The sequence below is a fragment of the Mastacembelus armatus genome, chromosome 14 (genome assembly GCF_900324485.2).
Source record: "Mastacembelus armatus chromosome 14, fMasArm1.2, whole genome shotgun sequence".
Taxonomy (NCBI): domain Eukaryota; kingdom Metazoa; phylum Chordata; class Actinopteri; order Synbranchiformes; family Mastacembelidae; genus Mastacembelus; species Mastacembelus armatus.
In genome coordinates this window covers 14,775,207-14,801,715 of record NC_046646.1, presented here as the reverse complement: position 1 = coordinate 14,801,715, position 26,509 = coordinate 14,775,207, and the positions used below count along the sequence as shown (strand labels likewise).

The window sequence follows — 26,509 nt, the reverse complement described above, 5'->3', positions numbered from 1 at the left end:
ATGGAGCACTTAATAAAACCAACGGGGTGACCAACAGTCACCAAAGCCATCAAAACAATTGAAGCCACGATCATGAAATTATTTGGATAACTTATGAAGTTCTTATGTAATGTAGACTATCAGATGTTTCAGACACTGTGTTGCTTGGAGACTGAGTTTCCACTGTCCAGCCAGTTCCTGACTATAACACAGACAAACAATGCGGCCCTCACCCCAAATTTATCGCGTTCACCTCTGCCCTCATCACTCTGTCCATGCTGTCTAATCTCCCCTGTGTGAAGGGATTTGCATGTTGCCCTGTCAGGCTAAATGGGAGTGGAAGCGCTTCTTAGCTCTGAGGCTCTGTGCTGATGGATTGGGAGAGGCCCATGGGATTAGCAGTGACAGTGGAAAGCAGTGTGGACCACAGCCAGAGACATAGAGTGTTGAAATGTAGACTTTTCATTCTGATGCTGACATTATAGTGCAGCTCTAAAGTCCTTATCTGCTGTACACAGGCAGAGATGTGACGGGCAGGGGTGGTTATGGTGGTGGGTGGGAGTGGTCTGCGCACATGTGAACAAAACAAGTGTACTCCTTAAATGGGGGTGCTTAATCACAGTCACAGGGCCACTATAGTCTCCTCTATAGGTTGCTTACGTGAAGCCAGGTATAATTTCGAAGCCGCTCTAATGTACCTCGGGATCCTCCATCTTGTGTGTTTCTTTTTCTCCTCTGGTGTGGGGAAGGCTGAAAGATACAATCTGGTTTGGTCCTCCTTTCATCTGCTAAAATCTTACCAACTCTATTACAGAACAAGATCCATACGGGCTTAAAACAAATAAAGGAAGTATTACACAAAAGGCTTAAAATAACTATAGGCGCCATGTTAGCAGTATCTTACAATAACCCTAACAATCCATCGGCAACGACTTTAAGCTTGAGAAAGCCATTCAAACAGCTACAAAGGTTTTACAGAAAATGAGGAAACCATTAAGAATTACAGTCTTTACCAGTCTATAGGTTTTACCATAACAGTAGATGTCAGCAGAGAGAATGTCACTGTGTGATGATGAACAGGAAGCCTGATCTTTGATTGAAAAACAAAGACAACCAGCCCTTAAAGGCTGGGGAAGAGCTTATAATAACTTGCACAAGCTACAGTTCTCCACCCTTCTACCAAAGTACGCTCTTGCTTTACCAGTTCGATGGTCTGAAGCCCAAGGGATGCTGGGTTTGGGTCTCGTAATTTGGACAAAGGGAAGAGAAGTCACAGACACAGTGAAAGACAACACCTTGACAGTGTGTTCTTAATGAATCACACAGGTTTCACACTATGGAGCAGACACAGAAGCTACAGAACCATGGTCATTAATGTAACTGGAGCTCAAATACACAGACATGAGGAGCACAAGTACAAAGCCACAACTGCAAAAAGCTGACAGACACAAACACAACCTAATTCCCTTACAAGTGAACAACATGGCGTATGCAAGTCAAACAGCCAAGAATAATATGGCTGGGTAAGAAAGAGGGAGACTAAAAATCAATACCAGCAGACACACTCTGTTTCACTCTCACACACAAACACACCACATTACAAGTGTGATGCCACTGTGCACGTACAGGTATACACACAGCATGAGCAGCAGACACTGTGGTGTAACACAAGAGACAGGAGCTAACAACACTAAACAAAGTACTTGATACTTGATACTTTTATACTTTCAAACTACAACTTCCATGCAATTACCAGTGATATAGGGCAGGTTATATGCAGTAACTTACATATATACAAGCAGGTTATTGATAAGATGAGGTAGATTATATCATCAGTGGTATATGAAGAAAAACACATAATGTAAGACATGTCTCTCAGATATGTTCATCACTTTTTGAGGATTATTTTCTATCTTGAGCTGTAAAGGTGCAGATACTTTAGTGGTACTGTAGCTGAATTAGAAACTACTGAATTAGAGTCTACTGGTTTTGAGTGCCACTGAAAATGTAACATGTATAACAACATCAGTACATAATAATGTGCCTTTTTTTCCTCTTTACTGTCACAGAAGAGTGTCAAGACGTGCCCTCTTTGGTATATGCCAATTAAATATGTTTGGAATGACAAAGGTCTTATCTTGATTGGCAGTCCTTAATGTCATCTTTATGATGGTCCAGGCTAATGAAAGTCTTGCTTACCTGGGGGAGATATCACAGCCCTGCTGCATGAAGGCGCCCAGGGAAAACCAGAGGGAGTTGAATATACCAAACTCATTGGGGGGCTGGTCACTTGGCGGACCGTCGGTGCCCTCTTCAGGCTCCTCGGTGTGCCATTCGTACGGGCTGAAGCGGCTGACCAGGAAGAGCACCACGCTCACGCCGATATAGGCAAACACGATGCACATCCAGATCTCATAGGCCAACGGGTCCAGGAAGGAGAAGACCCCTGGTTTGGATTTCTGGGGCTTCTTGATCATGATGGAAATGCCCAGTGACATGAAGGGCTTGGAAAAATCAATCACCTCCTCCCGGACCAACGTGATAGTCAAAGGGGCCACAGCGATTTCCGCTTTCTGTGGGGATTTGGATGAAGCAGAATTTGATTAACACTTTGAACAAGCCACTCTGAAAGCAATTCAAAATCCAAATGATGACAGATAAACAAATGCAAATGATGGATCATCTCTTTGAGCTGTGCCATGCAACAATCAAACATCACTTAGTCACAGATAAAAGATCCTGAAGGCCAATAGCCAGCCAGCCAGTCATCAGAAAACAAAACAATTACCCCATTTCTTCTTCAGCTCGTTTTATTTTGTCTGAATTTCTCCCTTGAATGAACAACTCTCGGAGCGATCAAGTTTAGATGGCAGCTCAATAGATCTCAGTGTGATCAGGTTAAGACAGGGAGAGTAAGAAAAGAAATTGAAAAAGAAATTCCAAAACCCTTTTAATGCAGAGAGGCTTAGCTGAAACCCTGGAGAATCAGCAGCGAGGATAAAATAATGTGTCAGAGAAATATGCTTACAGCACAGGGAGGCAAAAATGGGATACAGCCTCCTCTGAGGTCTGCAGCTGTGGAAAAGTGCATACTGGCTTGCTGAAACCCCAGAAACCAGATTAGAGTTAGTGACTTAGCCATACTTTGACCTTGTCTTCATGGCTTGGGAGCAAAGGGCTTAATATCAGCAAGAATTTAAAGTTTCAATATGACCATCTGACACTTTAGGAGGTAAGGAAGGAGAAAACAGGAATGAGGGAAAGAAAATGAAAGAGATTTAAGTTCTTTCATCCTCAGCAAAATGCACTAATATGACAGCTTCCGGGCATTTAGCATGTGCTAAAATACATAGCAGGTTAAAAGGAAGCAGGGCTTTTGTGGTAGCCCAGAGTTTTTCAGGCAGAGCCAGGAAGAAATGAATGGTCTCTAAGCAGATCTCTAAGTCTTAGATGGGAAAGTGCTGACAGCTTCCATGTCCTCAGATGTTCCCATGAACACAGCAGAAGCTTCTCTCGTGGCCCTAATCACACACTATAGTGCAGTTCTGGCTTCACACGCTAGTGTACACCATACAATTCAAAACACAAGTGCACATATTCTGGTACTACTGTGCATCTGAGAGCCTTCCACCAAGTCTGCCATTACTCATTCTGCCCCTTCTGGTTCTAGCTTGGAGCTTTACCCTGAAGCTTGTTCTTGTTATTCTTGATCATTTACACGTTTACTCTTAAAGTAAACTTCTAGCATTATGGCAAGAAATTCAACATAAATCTTCAACAATTCATGTTTTTTTCATTTTCAAACAGCCCTGGTTATATTGAAAAAGTAAATACTTGGCACTTAAATAGTTCAAGCTAAGAAACGAGAGGCAGTTAAATGGAAGGATAGTGCAAAAGCCCGATTTCTGACTTTAGAATGACAGGGCTAAAGTTAGTTGTACTTGGACACATTTTCCATAACTAAGTTTTCTCGTTGAAGGACTCATATCAAAGTGGCCAACATGTTGTCCAGTCAAAGCAAAGTCACTGGAGAGTGACTGGTCACAGTGATTGAATCGCAGCAAATACAGCTGCACTTTTTATTTCTGTGCTTTGGACCAAACTGGTTAGTCTCGACACCAAAAGTGGGCTGTATTGCTTGATCAGTCCTGACACATCCCGAACTGTGCCTCTCTTCGCTGCAGTCGACTTCACAGTGAGTCAGTGCAGTACCAAAGAGGCGCAGGAGAGAAAAATGCCACTTTGTGAAAATGCCACTTAGCACATTACAAAAAAACACAACTAGAAAAACAGTTTCTCTTTTTTGTCTGTGTACTAAACAAATTGCTACTGCTGTGCTTGTAAACATGAAAACATCTCGTGCAGAATAGACAATGTTTTATGGCAATAAAAATCCTAAAAGCTGGATAAAGGTTAAATAAATATTGTCCTCTATTGTCTGTCAGTGATGCAGAGCAAAATATCATGTTTATTTATAGAGAAAATTTCTGAATTATTAAGTAATGGTTCAATGAGCAATATTTGGAGTGATCTATTAGCAGAAATTGAATATTCTATCCATAAATATGTTGTCATTAGTGCGTAATCAGAAAATAGCAACTGATGTGCTGCCATGTTTCTACAGTAGCCCAGATGGACAAACAAAATACAGGCTTTAAAACGGGAATTGCGTTTTGTTTCAAACATTATGTATAATATTAGGTACATGCACAGCAGAACAACACTCATACTCACCTGTGAGTTTCTCTTCTGACACAAAAAAACCCACCATTTTTGTTTTTTCTTTGCAACTCAACACTTTCTGCACAGATGTTTCACCTTAAAGGCCTTGCAGTGGTTCCAAGGGCCAGTTTATCGCTCAGCAGGTGTTTAATTTGAAACATCTGCAGGAAATGCTGAGTGATAAAACAAAACTAATGGGCCGTTCGCACATACAGCCTTAAAAGCTAGTAGAGTGATGGTCTGCAATTCATTGCCATAGGACCTTGCACTGCAGCTAAGCTTCACCTGCTGAGCTACAGAGTTTTTAAAACACACACATTTCACGCCAGTCCATTACATAGCTGTGATATTTAGGATTTTCAGTCTGCCATCCCTAGAACCACACTGGTAGCATGTCTAATGAAAAGCAGAGTGTGGAAATGTACATTATACTCTTCATTACTGTGTAAACTACTAGACACACATTTTTTTTTTTTTTTATCCAGCCTTTAAGAGTTTGTGGTGGCTCAGCCATAACTTGTATATCTACCAGCTTTTACTTCACACTTTACATTAAGTTATTTCTATTTAAATATTGACATTTTAACAACTACTGACTTATAATATTTTGTTTTGGGACTTTATTATTGTTTTCATATGATGAATAAACTTCAGATTAATATATCTTACTTTTATGGGCTCTCTGCCTATAGTCTGAGTGAATGAGTGACTTTGATCACCGATTTTATGCCATTTTCAGCTTTGACAAATTTAAAAAACAATTTGAATTTGCTAGTACTAACAAATTAGAAGAAAACACCATATTGTGTCTAAATACCATCATAAATCTTGCTGACAGCATAAAATATGATGAGTCAGCATAGAAGAAAAGCTAATTTCTATCCACATTAGCGTAATAGGGAGATGGAACAAAATCCACTTTGCATCATTGACTGAGTGAAAACAAAGTTCTTACCCCGTACACCAGCTCCCCGACCATCCCGTTCCAGATCTTTGTCTCTGGGTCCCTGGCGCCATACTTTCCATCGGGGACGATGGATATCTTGTACTTGATGCCAATGTGTTTGGCAATCTCTGAGGCCAGGTCCACACAGTATCCCTCGTACTGGTCATTACCCTCGTACATCTCCCAGTTCTTCTTAAGCATCACATAGGGACCCTCCTACACAAGGGACCATAACCAGTGAACCAAACAATCAGACAGACACTCGGACATGGGGGGATCACATAATGGCTCATTAACTGATCAACAGAATGAGAAATGATTAGATCATTAATACCATCCGAGGTTGAGGTTAAAGGAACCCTGTGAAAGTTTGACCTCTAGGAGTGATAAGGATAAATATTTTGATGTGTGGGCCTCCGGATGACTTGTATCTCATATACAATCATGCAAGTGATGCAAATTCTTCCAAATAATTTCATGCTAGTTCACTGATAAACAAGTTAACAAGAAAACCATATATATTTTCTTCAGTACATTAAAAGATCTGATATATCATAAAATAATGAAAAAATGAAGCTGTACTACACATTAAAAATACTCCAAAAATATTTAAATAAAAAAGGGAAGATTATGGCTTTGTCACAGGCTGATATAATGCTTCTGGTTATCCAAATTAAAGATGCAGGCACTAATTTTTGATGGGCTTTAATGTGATCGATGAATCTATCTATCATGATGTACATACTGTACAGAGAACAAACAGCCATTCAGGAAAGAAAAAAATAAAATAAAATCAGTGTTAATCTGGATACAGGAGGCACAGAGACTCAAAGCATGACAAGAATAAATACAGGCAGACATAAAGCTGAAGGGAAGTGAGAAATGAACAGCTGTCAGACTCAATGACTTCATATCTAAAAGAAGTTTGACTCAACTAGAACATTTAAAGTAATCGAAGGTAGTTCCAACAGTCTGACTGTGACCTGTGGAAGGTTACAGATCATCAAATTCACTGCTGCTCCAAAAGTAATCTAAATGTAAACCTCACCTGGTTTCTGAGCTCATATATACAAACAAATTACTTTTGTCATGGAAGGCAGCCTATTGCGTACTGAGAACAGGAGCAATTTATTCAAGATGTGTTTGCTTGACATTGCCCCAAGCCAAAGCAAGGTAAACCAAATACTCCTCGCAGGGAGAGAATGCAAATGCTTGGCTGAGCCTGTAGCAAAACATAATAAAGACATCTGAAATTTGAAATTACAACTAGCCTTGAACAAAAATAGTAGAACAATTGCAATTTAAAGGCTCTGTGTTTTGGAATGACTGTAGAAGATTATGATCACTTTAGTGCACCATGATGCATAAATAATAGCACAATTAAGATAATTTGATAAGCCTATTACAAAGCCATCACATAAAGAATGATGTTTTGCCGTTAAGTAAAACTATGCATTGTACAGTACTTTTGCTGACTGCAGTTATTAAACTGTAATCACAATAAATTAAAAAGCATTAAAAGCAGGGCCATTGGCCCCACCTGGCTCCTTGTTCCTTCCCTCTCTACTACTACGACCATTCCTATCCTGGCCTGTTTGCTGTGTATATCTCAGTTTGTAATTATTTTATTAAACATAAAACACAGCCCTTCAGGATTATGTACCACATGAACAAAATACAAAGGAAAGGGTTTAAAAGTACATTTTGGTGTATACATTCATTGATCCATCTATTTCCTGGCACATTTCAGAGCTGAGTCAGCACTAGGATAATCAGGTGAGATGTCTGATCCCTCTCCCCAGCAAGCTTTCCCCCTCAGGAGGATCCAATGGAGCTCCCAGGACAGATAAAACATAATCTCCTCAGCAAGTTCAATTGAACGGGTTTGGAAAACTTCCAAAACCAGATGCCCAAACACCCTCACATCTGAGCCCCTGATCCTATCTCTGAGGGTGAACCAGGCCACCCTGCATGGGAAATACATATTGGCTCCTTGTAATCGTAATCTCATTCTTGCTGGCGCTACCCAAAGCTCATGACAAAAGATGAGGGAAGGAGGGTTGACAAGATAGAAGCTCCATGTTGTTTCTTCAGGGTATGCCCTACCAGATGCCATGGGTCAAGTTCTGGCCAAAGCAGGGCTCACTGGCAAGCTCCTCGCTAAGGACTGGCTGCAATGGTGGGCTTTTGGGCCAGGTATTGAAATTCCAAATGGGGTTTGTGAATTGATCTTATGTTGTGTCTTAAGGGTGCAAACTTGTCAAACAAATCTTCAAGCAGTCAAGAAATCCGCAAACTAATTGACACACAGTGAATCTTGTGGCCCCTTAGTGTCTGGTGCAAAACAGTGCCAGGTTCTTGCTCTGGTCTGTTGCTAATCCAGTCTTATTCTACAGTGTTTATGAATGTCTTTAAAAGAATATGCAGTTTTGGTCACATCAGAGCTTCCTTTAAAACCCGTACCACATGAGTATGATCTGAAATTTTCTGACATTGGTGATCCCCAGCAGTAGAATCACTGTGGCAGGTAGCAGTGCATGTTTCTACAATATCCTCTAAATATCTAACCCAGGGGTAATTATTTGAAAAATATTATAATCTCATAGAAACTGATCATGAAATATTTTATTTTATTAGTCTGTCATTTTTAAATAAAATCCTAATAATTTACATGTTTTCTGGAAAAAATGGTACTAATTATAGGGAAAATGCAGGCAGTGCCGGTCCCCTTCCAATGCATTAATTTCGCATTAACTTTTAGCATAATATACTATAGAGTCGTGCACAACAGGTCATCTAAACTTGCAACAAATGGCACTGGTCTACAACTTTTCAATTATAAATGAATAATGAATTAATATTTACTTAAGTTTTAATGGAGTTTTACCTATAATTATTACAAATTACTTCTTTCCACTACATTTACTATAAAGCTATTCAGAAAAAACAAAGCATCAATGAATGTCTCTTAAAGCCACTTTCTGCTCCTGTTGTCTGCTCAGTGGTAGTGACAATCAAAAGAACGATTCAGTGGCCTGACCTGAATCTGTTAACACCATGTGAAGGGTTTAAACTTTCTGACTCCGGCACCACTCACTAACTGAAAGATTCACATATAAATTCTATTCATTAATTGTCTTATAAGCTATAACATTTACAGTTACATTACATTACAAAGCAATGTTTTCCTACACGCTACTGTTTAAACTTAGTATCAATCAAACTTTGTATCAATGGAAAATGATTTTTATGATGCACACAGGAAGAGTTCGCTCACATGTTGAGAGTGCTGGAAGTCAGTAGGAGAAGAACTGGCAGAGATAAAGGATGCAGTGAGTGTTTCTGGCACAAGAAAAGAGCAGTACTTCAGGGGTCTTCACAGTAAAGACCATCATGGCTGACAGACTGGTCAATAATCACAAGCACACTGCTTCACTCACTGCCTAATGGGACTAATTATACATGCCATTAAAAGTACTCTCGCATGCACTGCATACTGCAGGGACCACTGTGCTGTGTTTGGCCTTGTGTGTGACTATTTTCCTTATTGGTTTATACAATGTATATAAGCAGCAATAATCAGCAATATAATAGTCCAGATTGTACAATACCTTAAGCACAAAAAATATGAAGCAAATACACATTAATGCTTCTCAGTAAGTGACCATAGCTGCTTTAGGCACTAATCACATTTTTATTTTACTTAATGTGGTTGATTGACATTTATAAAATGACCTTCTTTAAAGCACAAACAGAAAAACTGTCAAATGTCCATTGTTTTCACTTGTCCAATCTTTTTACATAAAATGCACTCAACTCACTCCAGCAGTGAGACATCGTGGCCTTATCATGCGTTTCAGATCGTCATGGTGTTTCAATAAATGCCAGGATTGTTGTAGTTGGGCCTCAACGTTGTGTACAACCTGTGTACTTATAGTAGTCACTGATGCAGCAGCAACAATGAAAACATAGATACTAGATAGAGTGAGTAAAACTGAAAATTAAACAATTAAAAGATTTTAAAATTAAATGGCTATGCCCGAAATACTATTCTTTTTTTCATGAAGAATAAGTGCTATGCTTTGATCATATTTTATATTTAATTACTGCCAGCTACTTTTCAACCTTTCATGTTCCCTAAAAAATTAAACATCATGCGAGAACACTTTTATTCTAAGCGTCTATTACCCTCCCTTCTTCTAATTACAAAAATGGTTTGTGAATTGTTCATTACATCTTGATTAATGCCATAATTTGATTATTAGCAGAATTAAACCAAGAATGAACAGATAAACTTGGATCTTCTGTTGCATGTAGGGTAATCAAAGACAGGAATGGAAATGTGTTGACAGGTGCCACAAGCGTGATGGAAAGATGGAAGGAATATTTTGAAGAGTTGATGAATGAGGAAAATATTAGAGAGCACAGAGTAGAAGAGGTGACTGTTGTGGAGCAGGAAGTAGCAAAGATCAATAAGGATGAAGTGAGGAAGGCGTTGAAGAGGATGAAAGGCATTTGGTCCTGACGACATACCTGTGGAAGTATGGAAGTGTTTAGGAGAGGTGGCAGTAGAGTTTTTGACTGGGCTACTTAAGATCTTGGCGAGTGAGAGGATGCCTGAGGAATGGAGGAGAAGTGTACTGTGCCCATTTTTAAGGGAGACATGCACAGTTGTGGAAACTACAGAGGAATAAAGCTGATGAGTCACAAAATGAAGTTATGGGAAAGAGTAGTGGAGGCTAGGCTGAGGTCAGAAGTGAGCATTTGTGAGCAGCAGTATGGTTTCATGCCAAGAAAGAGTACCACAGATGCAATATTTGCTTTGAGAATGCTGATGGAGAAGTACAGAGAAGGCGAGAAGGAGCTGCATTGTGTCTTTGTAGATTTGGAAAAAGCGTATGACAGGGTGCCAAGAGAGGAGCTGTGGTTTTGTATAAGGAAGTCTGGAGTGGTAGAGAAGTATGTTCGAGTGGTGCAAGACATGTATGAGAGCTGTAAGACAGTGGTGAGGTGTGCTGTAGGGGTGACAGAGGAGTTCAAGATGGAGGTGGGACTGCACCAAGGATCGGCTTTGAGACCCTTCTTGTTTGCTGTGGTGATGGACAGGCTGACAGATGAGGTTAGACAGGAATCTCCATGGACCATGATGTTTGCAGATGACATTGTCATCTGTAGTGAGAGCAGGGAGCAGGTGGAGGAAAATCTAGAGAGGTGGAGGTTTGCTCTGGAAAGGAGAGGAATGAAGGTTAGCTGCAGTAAAATGGAGTACATGTGTGTAAATGAGAGGGACTCCAGTAGAACTGTGAGGTACAGTGAGTAGAAGTGAAGAAGGTGAAGGATTTTAAGTACCTAGGGTCAACAGTCCAGAGCAACGGAGAGTGTGGAAAAGAAGTGAAGAGACGTGTGCAAGCAGGTTGGAACGGGTGGAGGAAAGTGTCAGGTGTGGTGTGAGACAAAAGAGTGTCAGCAAGAATGAAAGGAAAGGTGGACAAGACAGTGGTGAGACCAGCAATGTTGTCTGGTTTAGAGACAGTGGCACTGAGAAAAAGACAGGAGGCAGAGCTGGAGGTAGCAGAGCTGAAGATGTTGAGGTTCTCTCTGGGAGTGACGAGGATGGATAGGATCAGGAATGAGGACATCAGAGGGACAGCTCATGTTAGATGTTATGGAGAAGAAGCCAGACTGAGATGGTTTGGACATGTTCAGAGCGGGGACAGTGAATACTTTGGTAAAAGGATGCTGAGGTTAGAGCTGCACGGAAGGAGGCCTAGAGGAAGACCAAAGAGGAGGTTCTTGGATGTAGTGAAGGAGGACATGAGGATAGTTGGTGTGGGTGAGGAGGATACAGAGGATAGGGTTAAATGGAGGCAGATGATTTGCTATGGCGACCCCTGAAGGGAGCAGTTGAAAGGAAAAGAAGAAGACTGTTACAGAAATAAAGGATGAATAGTTGTACCTGTACCTGTTCATTAACCTCCTAAAAGATTTTGAAGTCACCACTGGACTGAGAACTTTCCTTGCAGCAATAGAAAAGTATAATTTGCCAGTAAATTGCTAAGCCATGATTTGATATCAGTGACTCAAACTCAATACGTTGCATCGTCTGTATGGCTTTTTGGTTTCAAAGCAGTTTTTTTGTCAGCAAAATCACTTCTGTTAATTTTCAGTTTTACAAACACTTCCTCCTTTGCCCAAATTGCTTTTAACGCTCCAGTTCTTGCCCTTTGGCAGATTGATAGTGTGCCAGGTTTAAAGTGCAAGGGTGGAGTTTAAAGCCAAGCCACACTTCAAAGTGTTCAGCCTTGTCCTGCCAATAAGATGAAAGTCAAACACTTTCCTTGTCTAATGGAACTTTCTGTTGATGCAGTGACCTCCAGGCAGCTATAGTACAGCCAGAGAGCCCATAGACGTCTGTTATATGTTAATGTCTAAAGACAAATAATATGCTGTAAATGAAACCCGACAGAAGAAACAAGACCATGAGGGGAGTACAGATCTATTCATTCATATTTACCAAGGTAAAAAAACAAAAAACACCTTGCCTCATAAAATATGTTTGTAAACAAATTTAGGTTTATCTTTAGCCCCAGTCAAACCCATCCCTATCCTGCTAACCATAACATTCAAAATATAACCCAGTAGCAGGTGCTAGTCATGCATCATGTTTAGATCACAAATGATTAGGTCTGAAAGACGTGGATACTGGCTGAGTTCAGGTCTCAGTTAAAGGCCTGTGTGGCACCATATTGTGCAAAAGATGACTATACCTCACAGCTAAACTGAAATATAAAAAGACAAAACAGGAAAGTAGAAAAAAAAAAATCAGTGAATATCAACTGTCACCTGTTCGTTTAAACACAAAGGAAATTAATAACAACATCATCATGATTTCTTCTTTTTTTTAATTTTATTCTATCTTAATCAAAAACTGAAACCAACTAGCCTACAGTATGTTTGATGACAAACATATTTCCCGGCACGTTGAACTGCTGCTTTATAACTGCTCCTTATAAGTTCCTAAGAAGGGAGAGGCAGAGGGAGCCTGGATGTGATATAACACTGTGCCACTTCATTAAGTTTATGCTAAACAAACATTGCTCTCACAAACATACCAAACAAACATTAAACGCGAGAGTAAAAGGCAGCTGTCACAATATAACTACAATATCATGCTGCATAAAAGTGTGATGGACATGAACCTGGATGATTATGGGAGCATTAGTCTTTCTAAACTGTTTTAAGGCTTACAGGAAGCTTTCTGAATATGTTATGTAGCCGACTGTATAGCGGAGCAGGTAGTTGGAGAAAGATAAATTTAGAACAAACAAGAATTCATTTAGACAGTTCAGGGTCTGTGGAGCTTTGCAAAAATTACAAGTTTTAATCAGGATGAGATTGGCCACACAGACACACCGGGCATCACAATGTATGAATCTAACACACACCAGGAGGTGTAGTAGGAGCTTGTTTATGCTACAGACGCTGTGCTGTTGGGGACCCATTTGGGGCTCAAAAGGTGTCCATCCACAAGCAGTGTCCTTTAAAAAGACTGTGTCTTTTTCCCTCCATTTGCATTTCATTTTCCTCTTGAGTGGCTCCATTTCTTGTTCAGATTTCTAAACAGGGTGTCCATTAACATTGTTGCTGTGTCTTTCCTTTTGCCCAGTGTCTCTAGGGCGTCATTTTGGCTGAGGTTGTGTCCATCACGCTGTCATTAAGGGCTTTCATATCCTGCTTGCATCCAACTGGGGCTCAGTTTCTTAAAATGGGGTTCCTCATCAGGGGCTGAAAAGAGGGAGGATTGTGCTGAGCTATGACTCTCCATTCTCACCTCCTTCCCTCCTCCACTCAGCTGCTACATGTACGCTCAACATCTGGCTGTGCTACTCTAGTCATCCATGTCAGAGTCAGTATTACAGCCAGTGATTTACATGCCATGCAAAGGCCATTCACTCATATCATCAGTATAAAAACGCTTTGGTTGATTTTGTAACTGTATGGAACTCCTTTATCTGTGCAATAAGAGCAAAAGCCTCAGTAATGGTGGATGATTATGAAGCTGTTTGCTTGTTGAGATGTTTATTGGTGCCATAAAAGTCTTAGTGACAGTAGCTGATTTTCAGGATGTATGATGGTTTAGTTCATACTGAAGTAATAAAAAGAACAAGAACCCCTTTTCTGTAAGAGTCTTTTTAACTGATAACATTGTAATGTTGTGAATGTGTGACTCCTGAACTCTAGTCAGTCATGGTACAAAACTTACAGGCCTAGAAAGGTGCTAAACTCTGAGCATTGTATGGCAATATGCATCCTCACAAGCTTCACCATTTCAACCCTAGATTTTAGTCTATTTACGTAACATCACAGTGAGTGTATTATAGAATTTAGTCCTTAGAGTAGAGATTATTTTATCACACCATAGATGTTCCTGCCACAGCTGTATTCTGTTCTATTGATGTGATTGTTGGCGTATATTTGGTCTCACTACCTACTGCATTTTATGATGAGGATTCTCGCAGTAAGAATGTCAGTGCAAAATGGTGAATTTGAATTATACTGCAGATACAGTACAACAATATGTTTATAGTATGTCTACAATAAGAAAAAATACAGACACAAACAAGGCAAATTATGTAGGAATACAAGGTTCATCACGATTACTGCGTCTGTTGACCATGTAAGAGTATAAATGCAGAGTTTATTGTAGTAATATCTGAAAGTGCTTTAGAAAAACTGAGGCACAGGAAAGAAATTGTGAAGGAATTACAGTGCAGCTGAACAGAATGTCAGGTTAGCCAGTGTTATGGATTTAAGGACAGGTTTTAGGGTTTGAAGCTCAATGTACATGATGTGTAGTCACTGCACCTCAGACTCTGCATATCCCTCAAACATAATGTTCAGTGTAGCCCAGAGCAACACTAGCTAGGGACGTCTCCTGCCATTACAAATTGCTAAGAATATGAGCGCATGCACAAGCGTGTGTCGACGAGCACATGCCGGTCTCTTACCATGATGGTAGTAACTACAACAGTGCGGTTCTCCATGCCAGAAGTGTCATTTGGAAGCAGTGGAGAGTCCTGGATCAGCACCAGTTTGTCTGCATCATTCCAGTAGCCGATCTGAGGGGAAAAGAAAATATTAGCATCTATCTCACAGCGTGCATTTTTTAATGTGTTCATGTGTATGTGACTAATATACTGTAGAACACAGCATGTGCAAATTGCTTTGCCATTTTGGTGGAGTACTTCAGTTAACGTAATTCCAGACACCAGGCCAGCACAGCGTCACTCTTTGCTTAACAGAACTGGGTGCAACTGCCAGAACAACATGGATGAAAGCCTCGTTCTTGCTGCATCCGAGTGTCCTTGCCTTTGTGATCCTATAGTAGACAGTTGCTATGAATAGTAAGGCCACTTTCAGTGAAAAAAGGCTGCTTTCCAGAATAAAGTTGTACTATATAACAAAATATTCTCAAAGGTCGCCTGACAATTGCAGAGTAGCTTTGCAGACAGTAAAACTGTAAGTCATTATAATGAAACATCAACTAATATTTTATATTATATTAATAAAGTCTCTTCTACCTTATTTTATTTATATTATGTAGTGGTCACAATATCAACATTTTCTGACTTCTAAAAAAATGTTGAGTAAAGGTAAATGGCACTGGTTGGTTTTAAACAAAAAGTTAAAATATATCTACTAACCAATATTGTGTCAAATGATCTTATAAGAGAGAGGAGTTTGACAGCATCCATAAGCAGCTATAAGTCAGTGGGTGTGCAGATGCTGAGCAAGTCAACTGGCTACTGGTTGGCTACTGCTGCTTGGAAGCCTGAGGGGACAACGAGCTATGATTGGCTGATACCTCCTGTGGGCTGAGGCATCGGGGTAATTGAGGAACATGGAAAACGTAGAAGAGAGACAGACTCTCACTCACTCACTCACACACTCACACACACACACACAAACACACCTACACAACATGTGCTGACAGGACTCTTGCTGTGAGCACAGAGACAGTCCGGAGCTGCTTTTGATTGATGGGAACACCTCTTTGCTTCCTCACCCCAACCTCTACCACCTTGATTGCTCTCTATTTCATTTTACACTCTTGCCATCACTCTCACAAGTGCTCTCTTGCTCTTTTTCCCATTTTCCTCGAATTTCATCTTGCCACATCCATCCTATCATACCAGAAGCGATGCTAGAAGCCTATTTATAATAATAGAAAACACCACACTACATACTGTGTCATCCCAGCCGCAGAATAGTTGACATGACAGCGGTCTGCACATATCTTTGATTGTATCAAGGATACATTATATCAACTAAAACATACAGTATTACAGACTTGACTGAGACAAATATTTATCTGTAACACAAATGAAAGCAGTGTGGTGTGATGTTTTACCCGTCTGGGTCCATTATTCTTCAGCTCAAACACGTCCATAGTGTAGTTGACCCTGCGGCCATAGTGGTCAAACTGGACATTACCTGTTAATCCCTGTAGTCGGACCTGCACACAGAGGAGAATGCACACTGTCAATGATATAACACATCTGAAAAACAGCAAATGTTATTTATATTACAGAAAGAAAGTCAAACACTATGGACTGTGGGTCAGTTTAGCCAAAGAAAGACACCTTGATGACATTTTTGTTCAGTGTAATCCTTAAACTTGGGAAAGCTTCTAAACTAAGCAGATGTGACACTAGTGCTGAACTGTACTCTATTTAGACAAAGTCGACATCCTCCTCTCTCTGACCTGTTTCAGAGTACGCTCCATGTCGATGCCCTGGTTCCACGGGGCAGCAGGGTTAGCGAGACAGTCGCCGGCATTCCCCCGTCTGGATATGTCCACCTTCTGCCTGCGCAGGTTCCTGAAGGCCTCCGCCATCACCATCACCCCATCATATGTCAATGCTGAAGTGTACTAGGAGAGAGGAAGAGGTAATCAGAGATCCAGATGCTACTGTATGTGGGCACAGTTGGCTTATGTGCATGGCTCTCGAGCTAAAATAAACATCATATAAAATCTCTACAGTGGAAATTGCAGTTCAACTTTGCCCTATTAGATTTATTAGTAACCCAGAAGGGTAATGCTGATTTGCTGGACAAAATACTGCACAATATTTGCTGGTCAAATCTCTTTAAAAATAATCTGCATAAGGCCGCTTCTGAGGCTGATTTTCTGCAGGGCAAAGTATTACGCAGGAACGGCCTGGCCGTTGCAGAGACAGAGCAGTCTGCTCATTATTTTCTGGGAATGGAAAGGAGGAGAGGGCGAGAACAGAAGAGAATATTCCCCACAGTGTAAGGCTCCCAATTTCCCCTAATCTATCTTTGACCTGAAGACTCTATGTTCCCTCTGATTATTTGCATCTACAAAAATCACCCTCTCCCTCATGAGCCATAAATTTCCCTAAAACTCACCTCTGGCACAACAGAAAACTAATTGAGTGAATGACAAAAAGGAGCAAGTCAGAGAGTGAGTGGAGGAAAAAGAAATGGAAAAGCTGAGTGTTTTGTCCAGCCGGGTAGCAGTCTGGCATTAATTATCCCAGCTAGCAGGAGTTCATTAACTTTGCCTCCGGCCAGGGGTGAATCCTATTCATTAGCCCACTGCTCACTGCGACATTATGGCTCTCTATGGAGACTGCTGCACTCCATCCCTGTGTTACTATTGGACAAGCTGCCTAAATTAACACACATTCACGCAAACAGTCAAGGTGCAGGATACACTCACTAACAGTGAGGACCGTGTTCACCACTATCAAACTCAAAGCATTCAGGGAACACAGGCTGTTGGATAAATTCTTTATAGAGCTTCAGAAAAGTGTTGATCTTACGACCTAAAACAAACATAAAGCATTACCAAATCACTGAACAAATCTGCTGAAACAAAAGCAAGTTAGACCAAAAGTTCTTCTGCGGTTTCTGGGGGTGAACTTTACTGTCTGGGAAAAGCGCCCTTTCTTGCAAAGCTTATCCAAGTCTGACTGATGACACACTGAAAATTTGTAAAAGTTTGAATTGTGTGGTCTAAAATTCATGTGGCCCCCAAATGATGAAAATATTTGCACTTTTTGCTGTGGAAGATAAAAAGACTTTTAAAAAGAATATAAATATGCTGTTACTGCTGAAATCAGTGTTGATGAGATGAAGGTTAGCTGGCAAGTATATCAGGAAGTAAAGTATGGATATCTTTTATTGTTTCCATCTGTCACCTTAAACGCAGTAGTGGCCATCACATGTGCACTAAATCATTTCCCTTGATTTGGAAATCCTTTGATATTTGTTAAGGTCTGCGAGCTCCTCCTTCCAAATTTACATATTCTGATTCAATCACATTGTGAACACAAACAAGCAAATAAGAAATAAAAAGCAAAGAGAAGTTAAATAATACCAAGTATAAATGCAAAGCTAACGTGATCAGATGTCATTATCCGGACACAGTAACACATGCAGATACAGACTACATATTAGAATTATTATTATATTTCCCGGGCACTGTCTGTCACCTTAGAGCTCTGTTTCTTACGCAGCGCAGAAATGTCTTTTTAGTTCACAGCCTGCTGATCCCTGGACCGTTTTAAACAAACTGCATTTGTCTTTGCAAAGTGAGTAAACACACCAGAAGAAGACCCAACTCACCACTTGGGTTAATATATTAGTAGAAAGGACTGACTGTGACTCAGGCTGTGGACAAACTTAGCGGGGAGCGGAGTAATTTGGTCTGAGTGGATTTCCAGGAGAGAGAGCAATTTATCAAGAACTGGACACACACACACACACACACACGCAAGCATGCACACACACAAACACACTTATGTCATGTGATATTGCCCCATGGTATAAACTTTTAATTTGAACCACTCCAATCCATCAGGCACACACACACTAAACACACTGCTTGACTCACACCATTTCCACTCTGCTGCATCTGGATTTTACAAAGGAAAGCTTTGTTGGGCACAGATTTGCTGGGGGGATCGGGGGGGGGGGGTTTGCTGACCACCATGGCGTGATGCTTTCTTGCCCTAGTGCCATTTGCAATTTGGGTGGCTAAAAACCATGTAAAGTGGGTCAGTCTGCCACATCAGTGCATATGACAGTTGTGGATGAACCAGAGCATACTGCTGATGATGACGCCTCTTCCTCGTATGTGCAATCTTATGAATGTGTTTCATCATAGTTGTTATTTGTTAGTTGGTTATGTATTTCTGCCTTAGTGTACCCTCTTCCTTTGCACACCTTGCAAACATGCTGCTATATATTCATACACAATCTTATCTGGAACCGTCCTTTATATTTTCTTCCATTACAACAATTTATTCATCACCAAAGAACTACTTACACATAGCAGAAATTTTACATTAAAGCCCACTATTTTTCAAATACAAGTCATCAGTTCTTAAAATATTTTCCACCCTCCAGGTAGCTGTTGGATTCAGTTCATTTCAATACAGTCTGCAAATTGCATTTGAAATCTCACATCTCAGACTCAACAGTCGAACTTCTGAATTAACCACCAAGGAGTTCTCAGAAGGATCAGTGCTCACATATTTACTTAAACAAGATAAATGCTGTGTTGCATTGATGATTTTATAAGATTTCATCTGGGTTACATACCTTGGGCGGGGCATCCGAGCCAGGGTACTCTCTCTGATCCAGCTTGTTCCAGCGCTGCATCAGTTTGATGACCATAGGGTTGCTGAAATCAACCAGCTGGAAGCCTGTCACATTGGCTCCACCATGCATGAACCGCTCCAGGTTGATGTCCTTAAAACCCTTGAGGGGGGCAACAAGGAAAAAGACTGGTCAATGTAAAGGCCAGAAATGTATAATGAGGTTGTCCTTTAACAAACGTAGAAGGAACTGATGATTTGATTTCATCCCATTATAAGAATATGGTGGAATAAGTGTGGGTGAAAAATGTCTGAGCCAGTATCTTCATGCTGGCACATTCCTGGAAGGCTGTCAAAAAGAGCTGAACATTACAGCAGTCTATGCTCCTAAATCAACAGTGCCAGCACCAATCTAGTGGGTGAGCGAAGAAACAATCTGGTGCCCTCTGGTAAAATGGACAAAATCCAAAAATCCAGCCTGTGGACTGAGACTGAGACTGAGAGCCTGTTCTGTTCAAGATCCTCATATCAGTTTTGCAGTGTCATTGGGTTGGTATTGACACTGTAAACCAGACTATAGATCAATATCACAACAGTGAACAAATGAATTGAAATTACAGGGGGAAAGTACTAAGCAGTTACTAAGCACACCAAGAAAGATGGATGAAATAATTTTGGTGAGTTAAAAGGAGGTAAACTTTTTCCCTCACCAGGTTGGCCATGATGTAATGGTAGCCTTTGACATGTTTTCCAACGCTGACAATCTACGAGGAGGCGGAGCAGAGTTTAACGTTAATCTGACTGGATTACAGCATAGCATACGATAATTACTTTAAATGGTGAATATGACAGGCAGGTGTGAATGTCTTGACAGAGTGGGCGTAGAAGATTGGGCACCGAAACAAATGAACACAGTCACGTCAGTATCTTACTGAGGAGGTAAACACTTCACACTTTGATGGACATGACACTCTTACACAACACATATAAATAAAACTACAGAGCTGCGTAATGGTTATATAAACTCATTTTGATAGCTGACATCTGCAGGGAAATCCCATCTGGACATCACGTTAATAAGGACATGAATTACACTGGAATAATGCTTTCAATCTCTCAGAAAAGCTTGGACAGCTTCACTGTTGTCCAGGTCTGAGCATCAGGTCATGAAACTCGGGTGTTGGTGAACCTTTACAGCTTGAATACACAAGGTGAAAACACACAAATGTTTCCATTATAATAATTTGGAATTGTTGGAGACATCAGCATCCAATCCACACTATGTGAGGTTGAGAGGGGTTAATTTGCTTATAGTTCATTGCTTCACAGAAACTGTTTATTCAGTCCAGAGCAGTTCCAATCAAACCTATTCATAATGATGTCTGAATTAGGTTGACTAAACACAGGACTGTGCCACGGGTGGCTGGCATTTGTTTCCCCTTTCAGACTAATAGTCAGCATTGTTTCTTTTAACCACGGCTGTTCCACAGAGCATGATTTTTGTTGTAACTATGATGACAACGGTTGGGTATTTTAACCTAAAGCTAAAGAAGCTCTGAACCTAAACAAGCTGTGACTGTTCATGACTGTAACCACTTGTGAATTGCTGTAACCATGACGATGAAGGCTGTTTCATAAAGTGCTCCAAAGGGTCATATCAAGCCTACATTTAGGACTTTTTCAGGCATTAGACCAACATGATGATTGCAAATACATTTATATTATCAAATGCACATTACAAACTTATACAGCAACATTTTGTAAAGTCTGGTTAACTTTGACACCCCCTTTTGTACAGTTTTCATTTGAAGCCAATAAAGTCTTGTTCATTATGTTGGTGATTTTGCGGCTGTAGCACAGTTCGTACAACTTGCAAATGAGCTGCACTACTTTAAGTAAATGAAACAGGTTTGCATTGAGCTATTTAGTGCTCTAACATTCACAGTAACATCTGCGGTTATAAGCCCTGGTATGTTCCGACCGTGTTCCAACCAGCTAATAAAGCCCAATTATATAGTCAAATCCTTGTCCTTGATGATTATAATTTGGCACAATTTACATATAAATGCACTGACAGTTGGAACAAATACAGGAGAAAACAGATGTTTATGTCTTTGGCAGTAACTCTATCCACCACTGCATAAAATACTGCATCATCCCATAAGCTCCAAATGTGACAGAATCCATCATGTCTATTTGTGAGATGTTCTGTGTATTGGCATCAAGCAAGGTTGGAGTGGGACTTCTGCTGCTCTGTGGGGCAAAGAGACTCACAAACACACAGACATCTGCAGAGTAAATCGTTATAACTATGACAGATGTCAGAGTGGAGATTTCCTGAATAATTGAACAATTACAGAGACACCAGTTGCCCCAGGGAAAGCTGGACAGATGAAGGGATGAGAGGAGCAGTAGCAGGAGGAGGAGGAGGAGGAAGGCATACATCATATTCTGAGTGTGCTTATGCCAACTGATATCACTGGAGATCGGAACAGACTGTTTCCAAGTTCAAAACTTTCTAATTAGCACAAGCATACTCAAAAACTGAGTAAAACAAACACTGAGCAAGTGTGTAAAGGTTGAACTTCTGTTCTGTGTATAAATTTATCTTCTGGGATCCTGTTATTGAAATTCAAAGAATCAGGTATAAATCATCAATGTAATATATTGTGCTGATCTTATGGTAATAACGTATTGAGATACATAGGCAATATCTAGTCCATTGTCAGCTGCCTCTACATCAAATTGAATCTTACTTCATAGTTTTGCTCATTATTTCTGTCAGTTAGGACTATGCAGTTAATTGCTACAATCTTGAAAACATGAACATTTTTATATAAAACAAAATCCAAACTACAAATTAAGTTGTAATGAATAGGTATTATCCCTTAAATTCTAACTATAGTTGATTACAACTTAGGTTGTTTCGTCATCTATGATTGTGTCTGACATATAGTGTGTTTTCTTTGTAGCAGCCAGGACTGCGGGATCTGTCATATAACAAATGATGCATATAGTTTTGGATTTTTATGCTGAAATAAAAGAGAGCAGAAGTTAATTTTGAGAAGTAGCTAAAACATATTTTAATTTTTCAAAGATTTGATTGAAATAAACTTTTCCTTAGTACTTTTCTGAAAGTGTTTGTTACGGTGGCATCACCTGTTCCAGCATGTTCTGGAGTCTCTCAGCCTCAAGGTCAATTACAAACTTTTTCTCCTGCCTCCGGTCCAGGTCCTCCAGCAATCGTCGATAACTGGCATCGTTGAAGTTCTCGACACAGATGGCGCTGACCTGCCAGTTGTTTTGTCCTGCCTTCTCCATGATGGCCTGCAGGATGGCATAACCTGAGAGAGAGACAAAAAGGGCAAGACAAGAAAAAATATGGAACAGATTTATTTTGCACAACACTCAAGTATCTGAATTGGGTTTTAAACTTAATCTCTTTCATTTCTGGATAATAATCTATAATATATGTTGTTTATGTGTTATGTACTGCCCATTGTTGTAGGTTGAAAGGCGCTAACTGTACTTTACTTTACTACACTTACCTACCTGCATGGGTTTTTAGGTGCCTCATGAAGTTGGAAAGAGTTGACCCAGACTTGACTTTTTTCAGCCTATGGGTTTTGAAATCTCTGTATCCAACATTGTATATTAATCCTGCTACCACCACGGCCTATTGTGCATTTTTTATTTGGGTGTCACATGTTCCAAAGGGTTGTAAAAACTAGAAATGCTCATGAGTCATCATTCATGAGTCTGGAATTAAAATAGGGATGAGTTGGAAGCCAAGTCTGTTGAGTTGGGACTACACTGTGAGTCTAGCAGGAGTTGCCAATGCCAATGTCCAACTTTAAATTATGGATGGGCATAAGTAAGTCTGACACTCAATGGAGAAGGTGCTTAGCTGTTTGTTTGTTTGTATAGTACGGGGTTTTGTTCCTATTTTCATTTCCTGATTTCATGTTCCAGTTTTGTAATGTTGTATCAACAAAGTGTGGGCAGTGCAGTTTCTTCCTCAACAAAACATTTGTAAAACGCTGTATATGTTTGGAGAACATGTAAGACACAAACAAAACTGGGACCAAAACACAGAGGACTTTGAGATTTAGAACATGAGACAACATGAGATTTAAAAAAAAAAACCTCTGATCTTCAAATGAACTACAGCACTTAGTTTAATGAAAAAGAAACATATTTCATGTATCCCATGAATATCACTATGTGGTGTTTCAAATAAAATAAATGCTATCCATTATCATAATAACTCTAGGTGCTTTCTGAGGGCCTTTTAGTCGTCAGCATGACAGCTCCTGAAGATTTACTGATTAAACTAATTCTAATATCACCTTGGCTAAAATAGAGCATGGCACAGGATGTCCAAATGATAAAAACATATTAGTCATAATTGCTGGTTTAAATAGCAAACTGGCACCAGTTGACAACATCCTTGGCAAGATAACCTTTTTCCCAATCTAAAAGGAACAGCACTGAAGTAAACTCCTCTACAGCTTCAATCCTTTTCCAACCAGATGCTGTCTTTTGGTCCAGTTAGGTGTTATGTGCCAGTAACATAGGGTCCAGGCTGTAACATAGGGAAACAGGCTCATGTACAGTTAGATGTACCACTAGACTCTAGAGGATGCAGACCCTTGCTGTCAGGTTTGTGTATAAAGGAGATGAGTGTCAGAGAGGAAACTAGGGAGCTGTGAGGGCGGCTGTTCTCCAGCAGGAACAGATGTCCCCCTTAAACGGCCCCTCCTGGTGGCCGTCACAATCTGGCAACCCGTCTCCCTTTGCTCCCAATTAGTGGATTAACCTGTGCTCTGGCAACCAGGCTCCCTTTCCACCTCCTCTATACCCTCCCCAGCCCCTTGCTCCCCATTAGAGGCATGTTGATGCCAAGAGAAACTGTTGGTTGGGGTGACACACATGGGGAAAACACATACACACATAGAGTTTATCATGTCAGAGTGTCCTCTGTTAACTCCTGAGGGAAGAAATTCCTGACATTTTGAGTTCCATAATTCTTGGGAAGGCAGACCTCAAATGGGGTGCAATCATTTTTTATTTTCCTATTTATAACAAAAGAAAAATGAGGTTGCATTCTGCAAAAGCTAGAAAAGAAAATGAAATTTAAAATGGGCTTTGATGTGGTCCTTTTTAGAGCACAATACTTAAACATCTTTGACAATTACATAAAATGATGTTTCTCTATTGTTACACCTTGTAACTGACTGACAAGCCTTTACAATAGGTCAATAATGTAATTTGCTGATCTGAAAACAGTAAGTTTCATATTTTGTTATAAAGTTTTTTATGTATCACATGATTTTCAGCTTAAGCTGGTTGTAAAAATAAAATTAATACTTTTGTTATGTAAGAACAATAACGAAATCAGATAAGACAAACTTGCTTATTTATAAGAAAACAAAAAACTTACATTAAAGACCCATGAAATGTGTGTTTTCTGCATATTTGAACTGGCAGAAATAACAGTACACAGCATCTGCTGTATGTAATGTACGCAGCTGACTTTTTAATGGTTCCATGTGATTTACTGACACCTGTTTACTTGTTCTAATACAATATTAATGTGATGGCTACAGACATTTTATGAGGCTCAAAGACTGAGACTAAAACTGTTTGTTGTTACATGTTACAATGTTCCAATCGAAAACACAGCATTCTCACCGCCTGATAAACATTCTTGTATTGAAGGGTAGAGCTAGATAGCCTTAGTATTAAAATAAAGTATTATAAATGAAAATTAATCAAAATGTTACTTTTTATAGCATAGGCTTGGAAGGTTTGAAAGTTTACTGTACAAAAACACGCCAGGACAAGCAATGTCGTGGTTGATTTATTATATGCATTAGTGTTTTTTGTACATATAAAAAGCATTCTTCATTTTTACATTGAAAAAAGGTTTTGAGGATGAGGACTAACCTATGAGTTTGATACAGTTCACTGTCGAACACAAGTTACAGTGTCAGACTGAAAAAAAAATGGGAGTAAAACTATTTATTTCAGTTATTTTGATGATTTATCAAAACACTTAAACTTTCAAAATCTCAAAATCAAGAGGTATAATTCACTGTTCCCACTAACCCAGATGAAAAACTGGCAGCTGGAGTGAGTTGCTTCTACAGTAAGTTACTATATGATATCCCATCATGTCCTATTGTGCTGCATGATGTAAACATTGTATGGACAGAAAGCTGCAGTGGAGGTCGCAGAGGCAAGCAAAGCATGCGAAGGGCCAGCTGATTACCAGCTGATAAATGTGTAGCCCAGGGGTAGTGCGTGGAGCAGAAGCCAGCTGCAATCAGCATCAGCGTCAAAGACACAGCCACAGGCTAGTGCGCAGACTGACACTAATGCATGCTGTGCTGATTGGAGCAGAGCCGGACACTAGATGGAAGCAGCTGCAGCAGGTGGAGTGGCAGGGTGGCAAGTGCACATCTGGGTTCATGTGTATAGTTTCTGCCTCTTCTTTATCTGTCCCCTGTGGTTGCCCTGTCCTTGCATAACCTACTGTCAGTGTCTGTCTGCTGAGCCTCGTTCCCTCCCTTCCTAACTAAGTGGGTCCTTTCCATTCTTCCTCTCCAGAGAGACTACATAGAGAGGCTTAGGCTTTTAAACAGAGCTATTCATCAGGGCCTGTATACGTTGCTGCCACTAGTCCATCTTCTGCAGAGATCATCTTGTTTCCTGCTCTCTGTCTTATTTTCACTTCCTTCCTTCTTTCCTCTTTGTCTTGTCTCATCTACTCACATCTCTCCTTGTGTCATTTCCTCTCCGCTCCTCTTCTTTTCCTTTCATTTCTCCTCCTTTCTCCTCCTCTCCTCTCATCTTGCGCCCTTTTCTCTCCCATGCTCTAATTTGCCCCCCCCCCCTCCTCCCTTGTTTCCTGTCCCATTGTCTCATCTCCTCTCCAAAACATTTCCTGGTTTCATTTTGTATTTCATTCTATTTTATTAGTATTCACCCCTCTTCGCTTTTTCTTCTTTTCCTTTGAGTTTCTCTCTAAACTATTTCCTGGATTAATTTTGTATTTCATTCCATTTGTATTACCTTATACCATTTGTATTACTCTATTCATTCATGGGAATTCTAGGAAAGCTAGCAGAATCAGCACTCACTAGAACCACACACATACACAGAGCTAACGCATCCAGCCCCATGTATCTCTGGCGCTTTGATGCAGGGAATCAGACCGGCGCTCATTGAC

General features: G+C 40.2%; 1 protein-coding gene across 3 annotated transcripts in view; it reads right to left on the bottom strand.

Moving 5' to 3' along the window:
• The window catches only part of gria4b (glutamate receptor, ionotropic, AMPA 4b), an 84,199-nt gene that overhangs the window by 14,945 nt on the left and 42,745 nt on the right, over nucleotides 1-26,509 (bottom strand). For 2 of the 3 annotated variants that reach the window (XM_026327956.1, XM_026327955.1), the window contains exons 4-11: nucleotides 22,435-22,619; nucleotides 19,986-20,039; nucleotides 19,280-19,438; nucleotides 16,413-16,580; nucleotides 16,059-16,163; nucleotides 14,656-14,766; nucleotides 5,657-5,863; nucleotides 2,179-2,552 (exon numbers count right to left, since the gene is read on the bottom strand). In XM_026327956.1, coding sequence (XP_026183741.1) covers nucleotides 2,179-2,552; nucleotides 5,657-5,863; nucleotides 14,656-14,766; nucleotides 16,059-16,163; nucleotides 16,413-16,580; nucleotides 19,280-19,438; nucleotides 19,986-20,039; nucleotides 22,435-22,619 — 1,363 coding nt within the window. Of the gene's footprint in view, nucleotides 1-2,178; nucleotides 2,553-5,656; nucleotides 5,864-13,399; nucleotides 13,433-14,655; nucleotides 14,767-16,058; nucleotides 16,164-16,412; nucleotides 16,581-19,279; nucleotides 19,439-19,985; nucleotides 20,040-22,434; nucleotides 22,620-26,509 lie in introns of those variants that run through there. The other variant, XM_026327957.1, reaches the window with a different exon arrangement.